The following is a 6,000-nucleotide window of genomic DNA, read 5'->3' as shown; positions in this document are numbered from 1 at the left end:
ACAGTGTCCAGAAATAAACCCCAACTTACACAGCCAGGAATTTTTTTTTTTTTTTTTTTTTTTTAAGGAGCCAGCATTATTCAACGGGATGAGAAATGTCTTTTTAACAAATGGTGTTAGAACAATAAACATATGGAATGGGTTGGGGAATCATCCTCAAGCTCTTCCTCACACAACACACACGAGTTAGAGATGTGTTACAGACTTAAACAGAAAAGCTGAAACGGAATCTTCTGGAATATATAAGAGAATATTATCGCAACCCTGGCACAGGCAGATTTTTCTTTTTTAGAACGTAGAAAAGCATTAGCCACAAAGGAAAGAATAAATTGAACTGCACTAAAATTTAAAAAGTCCGCTGATCAAATGACAGTCAATAAAGCATAAATACACATATCCCACAAAGGATTCGTATGTGAGGAATTCCTACAAATCAGTAAGATAATGCAATCTAAAATGAGCAACAGACAAATATATAAATTACAATCAGCACATCAGGAGGTCAAAATCAGACATCAGAGAAAAGGAAAGGAAAATCACACTGAGGCTGCAGTGCACACCCACCTGAATGGCTAACCTGACAACACCAAGTGTTGACAACAACGTGGGGCCACTGGAATCCTCACACTGCTGCTGGAGTGTAAAACGCTACCACCAACTTTGGATAAATCTTTGGCATTTGTGGTACAGTTAAACATAAATACACCATGACTCAGTTCATTCTACTTCCAGATAATTACTTCCCAAAGAAATGAAAATAACATCTGCAAGAAGACTGGCACACAAATGTTTGTAAGAGGTTTACTCATCATAGCCCCAAATAGGGAACCCAAATGTCCTTCAAGAGAATGGACACGGGCCGGGCGCGGTGGCTCACGCCTGTAATCCCAGCACTTTGGGAGGCCGAGGCGGGCGGATCATGAGATCAGGAGATTGAGACCATCCTGGCCAACATGGTGAAACCCCGTCTCTACTAAAAAAACAAAAATTAGCTGGGCTGGGCGTGGTGGTGTGCACTTGTAATCCCAGCTACTCGGGAGGCTGAGGCAGGAGAATTGCTTGAACCCGAGAGGTGGACATTGCAGTGAGCCAAGATTGCACCACTGCACTCCAGCCTGGTGTACATTGTGGTCTGTGCACACATGGATTACTATCACTCCTACTCAGCAACACAAAGGACGCAACTGCTGACACGTGCAACAGGCATGAACTTCACAAGCATCTGCAGAGTGAAACGAGCCAGACCCACCAGTGTCCACACTCCAGCATCTGATGCCTATGGAGGCAAACCCCCACTTAGGGTGACAAAAATCAGAGCAATGATTGTGCCCCGGGGTTGTGGATAACTCAGAAGGCACAAGGGGTCCCTTTCTGGGGCCGTGGGGACGTTCCACACCTGGGCTTCCGTGGTGGTCATGTGGAGGTACATTTATTGAGACTCACTGAGTAGCTTTTACTTATATGTGCATTTTGGTGCGTGTAATTTGTGCCTCATCTGAGAAAGAGTACAGCGAGATAACACAACCAACAAAACATCTCACATTCAAGACTCCCAGTGCCTCTCGCTGGTGCGGATGTGGAGCAGGTGGGCGGAAGCGGGTGCAGCCGCTTTAGCAAACCGTGTCTGCCGAGTGGACACAGCAATGCCACTCCTCAGAATCTTCCCACAAAAGGATGATGTGTCCAGCAAGGGTCACCTCCCAGAGTGCTCATGGCAGCTTTACCTGGACACTGCCCGATGTCCACCAGCGCGAGAGGGGCTGGGCCGCTGTGCTGTTTCCGCCTGGAGAGCACAGGCCTTAACCAGGCAAGACTTTGCCGTGCCAGGGCTGCTGAGTAACACTGAGCCACGGACCCACGCCATGTGGCCGGAGTGAGCCACTCTGATGATGACTGACCAGGATATTGACTGGGCAAGGTCAGGGGCTGGGAACAGTCTGTTTGGTGGTTACATGCGTGTTACACAGAAATTCGTTATGTGAACTTAGAATGTGTGTGCTCCAGTATGTTCTACTCAAGTTAAAAAGGAAAGAACAGGACACAAGGCAAGAAAAGCCCCTGCACGTGAGGACGGTGGAGCCTGGGCGGCTCAGGAGCCCGGGAGCGGTGTGTGCGGCAGTGGGGCCACAGGGTCTGCTTCGGCCAAGGGCTGACCCGGGGATGGGCACTCCAAAGTGGGGCACGTGGGAATGTGGTGGGTTCCAGCCGGGTGCTGTGGAGGAGCCAGGGCAGCCACCATGGGGTAAGAGGCGGGCTAAGGGGCACCCGGCTGGCCACAAGAGCTGGGATGGGCTGCTGGAGAGAACAGATGTGGGCGGTGGGGGGAAGGGCCAGTGGCTATAGCCTGCAGCCTCCTCAGCCCAAGCCTAGACTCAGCCCAAGCTGCAGGCTCAGGCTTGCTGGTGGCTGCAGCCTGAGCCCCCACCCACCACAGACAACGGCCTGCGGGTTCCAGGAACCAGTGTCTGAGTCACACCCAGCTGCAAGCTGGGGCCGCAAGACACTGGGGCCATCATGCCTCAGGGCAGCGCCTGAGAGGAGGACTGTGCTCCTGGTGCGGTCTGGGCAGGAGTGGCCTCCAGCCGGCTTCTCAACTCCCTGTGGCCATGGTGCCAGAAGCTATGCACATGCCCGCCGTGCTGCCCGGGCCCTAGGGAGAAGCAGGACACAACCCTCGGTGTTAGAAACGCACGGCAGCCTCGGCTCACACAGAAATGAGAAATAGAAAACCATTTTATTCGCATGGTTTACATTTACAGTTTATTAGCTAGTCAACATCAACATGCAAAAATAAGCACTAACTACAAACCTCTACAATATGGTTCTCTGTCAACTACGATGGTTCGTTTGTTTTGAAAAGTCATCAGTACTTCTCTCAACTGAACGATTAATTTCTGTAATGGATAGTATTTAGACTCTACAGTTATGGAACCATCCGGCAAGGCCTCTGCAGAAACTTGGTCCCGTGGATTTCCACGTTATACATTCTCAAAGCAGGAAGTAAGGCGGCACACGGAGGGTGTGATATCGAAACTACGCACGTAGGAACACAGCCCCGCGATGTGGTATCGAAACTACGCACGTAGGAACACAGCCCCGCGATGTGGTATCGAAACTACGCACGTAGGAACACAGCCCCGCGATGTGGTATCGAAACTACGCACGTAGGAACACAGCCCCGCGATGTGGTATCGAAACTACGCACGTAGGAACACAGCCCCGCGATGTGGTATCGAAACTACGCACGTAGGAACACAGCCCACGGACACGGCCCGCGCGGCAGGCGGGCGTCCTCGAAGCCAGCCCGACGGTGGTGGCGCCAGGCATTTTGGCAGCAGCTCTCGAATGAAGCCGTGAGTGTCCCTTGTGGCGCGGCATCGCGGGTCACTGCAGGTCAGCCCAGTGCCACTGCCACCTTCCCCGGCCGGGCCAGGGCCAACGGGAGGTGGTGAAGGACCAGCCCGTTCTCCAAGTCTCATCGTTCACAGAAGGAAAGAAACTGAAAACACAGGGAAATCACGGACTCCTATATTTTAAACGTTCTAAAGTTTCCCTCAGTGTTTAGGTCAGTCTTTAAAGAAAAGTTTCCTTCGAAAGTTGAAAGTACTTTTCAGAAGCATCAAATGGTTGACGTGTTACAAAATCCTACCAATCAAAATGCTGTTTTCAAGTACAAACTTAGGAAACCTTATTTTCTCTCTTCCTAAGAGTATTTCTCGTTGCTCACTCATCTTTGGTCGCAAGAAACAGAAACGCCGCGGCAGGCTGGAGCGCGAGGCAGGAGGAAGGCGCGGCCTCCCCGCCCGCTGCAGCCAGTCCCCGAGGCGTGCGCTTGGCGACGTGGGGCCTACATGATGTATACCTTCTCGGCTTGTGAGAAGTGGAAGACTTCTTTGGTTCTTGGGCAAACGACTTTATCATCTTGACGGATAGAAAGCAGAGACTGAAAAATAAAACCGGGAATGCGTTAAGGCAAGCGAATACGACGTCAACAGATTTCCATGGAAAATCCCCACAACGAACCACCAGGGAATCACGCCTCCTCTCAGGCAAAGTTGCTTCCCGAAGGCACACCTGCCAAAGAAATCCGGGGGCCACCCCGCCTGTCCTTCCCGCCCCGATCCATTTCGAATGAAGCTAAGGCAGGGTGGGCAAGAGGACAGCCCTGTTCCGATGGCAACGTGTGCCGGCCTGGCCCCCCTGCCCTGCCCACCCCACCCCACACAACACTATTCCGATGGCAACACGTGCCAGCCTCGCCCCCCTGCCCTGCCCGCCCCACACAACCCTATTCCGATGGCAACACGTGCCGGCCTGGCCCCCCTGCCCTGCCCCCTCACATTGTAGCCGTAGACATAGCCGTTGGGCAGCATCATGGGCGGGTTGTTCTCGTTCATCACGTCGCCGGAGATCTTGCAGACCAGACGGGAGTTGGCACAGTGGGCCATGGGCAGGGGCTGTGCCAGCTTGTTCAGGGAGCGGCTGCACACGGGGCAGTCGGGGCTCTTGGAGCTGCCGTCCTCTTTGTAGCACTGTCTGTGCATCGGGTCAAGGAAGGGTGGGGGCCACCCTGGGCAGCCAGGATGAGTGAAGCCCCCTGTGGCCACTCTACTCCGGGCTGCATGCCGTTCTGGCTATGTGGGCACCGTGCAGACCACACAGGCTATCCTTCAAGGCAAAGGAAGAGCTGCACTTGACAGCTACACAGCCCCACCAAGGCCTGGGGGAGACAAGAAGCCCGCACCTTCCCGCCCCGGCCTCCTGCGCCAGGACCACATGCACACAGCGGCTCCATCACCCACCACCCTCTCCCCTGCCATGCAACCTCTCCAGGCAGGACAAGAGCCACCCAGCAGGGATGTTCTGCTGGCACCTAAGAACAGGCAGTGGGCAAGCACACCAGCCCTCCCCCTCAGAGTTCCACAAAGGGGACACGAGAGGGGGCCTGAGTCTCATTCATATCCCAGCACAGCCAGGAATCAGCGCAATCCCGAAACACTCACTGCCTTCTGGGCCTGAGTCAGGTCACATGAGAGACATTCACAGGCAGGGACAGAGTCAGTCGCAGGAGAGGGCAGAGTCAGTTGTAGGAGGACAGTCAGTCACAAGTGGTGGCAGAGTCAGCCACAGGTGGGGATAAAGTCAGTCACAGGTGAGAGCAGAGTCAGGTGCAAGAGAACAGTCAGAGCAGAGTCAGCCACAGGCAGGGACAGAATCAGTCACAGGCTGACAGTCATAGGCAGGGGCCGATTCAGTCACAAGCAGGACAGAGTCAGTCACAGGCAGGACACAGTCACAGGCAGGACAGAGTCAGTCACAGACAGGGGCAGAGTCAGTCGCTGGCTGGGAGTCAGTCACAAGCAGGGACAGTCAGTCACAGGTAGGGGCAGAGTCACAGGCAGGACAGAGTCCGTCACAGGCAGGGAAGAGTCAGTTGCTGGCTGGGAGAGCCAGTCACAGGTAGGGACAGAGTCAGTCACAGGTAGGGGCAGAGTCACAGGCAGGAAAGTGTCAGTCGCTGGCTGGGAGAGTCAGTCACAGGCAGGGGCAGAGTCACAGGCAGGACAGTCAGTCACAGGCGGGGAAGAGTCAGTCACTGGCTGGGAGAGTCAGTCACAGGCAGGGACAGTCAGTCACAGGTGAGACAGTCACAGGCAACGACAGAGTCAGTCACAGGCAGGGCAGCGTCAGTCACAGGCAGAGGCGGAGTCAGTCACAGGCGGGGACAGACTCAGTCGTAGGCGTGGGCAGAGTCAGTCACAGGCAGGAGAGGAGTCAGTCACAGGTGGGGACAGACTCAGCTGCAGGCGTGGGCAGAGTCAGTCACAGGCAGGATGGAGTCAGTCACAGGCTGGGAGAGTCAGTCACAGGCCGAGGCATAGTCAGTCACAGGCGGGACAGTCAGTCACAGGCGAGGACAGTCACAGGCAGGATGGAGTCACTTGCAGGCAGGGACAGACTCAGTCGCAGGCAGGGACTGAGTCTGTCACAGGCAGGAAG

At 54.4% G+C, this 6,000-nt stretch overlaps 1 protein-coding gene across 4 annotated transcripts in view; it reads right to left on the bottom strand.

Moving 5' to 3' along the window:
* Positions 1-2,715: 2,715 nt before the first annotated feature.
* The window catches only part of MAEA (macrophage erythroblast attacher, E3 ubiquitin ligase), a 53,641-nt gene continuing 50,356 nt past the window's right edge, over positions 2,716-6,000 (bottom strand). For 3 of the 4 annotated variants that reach the window (XM_033213426.1, XM_033213428.1, XM_033213427.1), the window contains 2 exons: positions 4,341-4,536; positions 2,716-3,943 (listed from right to left, as the gene is read on the bottom strand). In XM_033213426.1, the coding sequence (XP_033069317.1) occupies positions 3,848-3,943; positions 4,341-4,536 (292 nt within the window). In that variant the 3' untranslated portion in view covers positions 2,716-3,847. The remainder of the gene's footprint in view (positions 3,944-4,340; positions 4,537-6,000) is intronic. The other variant, XM_033213429.1, reaches the window with a different exon arrangement.

The sequence above is a fragment of the Trachypithecus francoisi genome, unplaced genomic scaffold (assembly GCF_009764315.1).
Source record: "Trachypithecus francoisi isolate TF-2019V2 unplaced genomic scaffold, Tfra_2.0 Lachesis_group1, whole genome shotgun sequence".
NCBI lineage: Eukaryota > Metazoa > Chordata > Mammalia > Primates > Cercopithecidae > Trachypithecus > Trachypithecus francoisi.
Note: the sequence above shows the minus strand (reverse complement) of the source record. Positions and strands in the feature narration are given on the sequence as shown.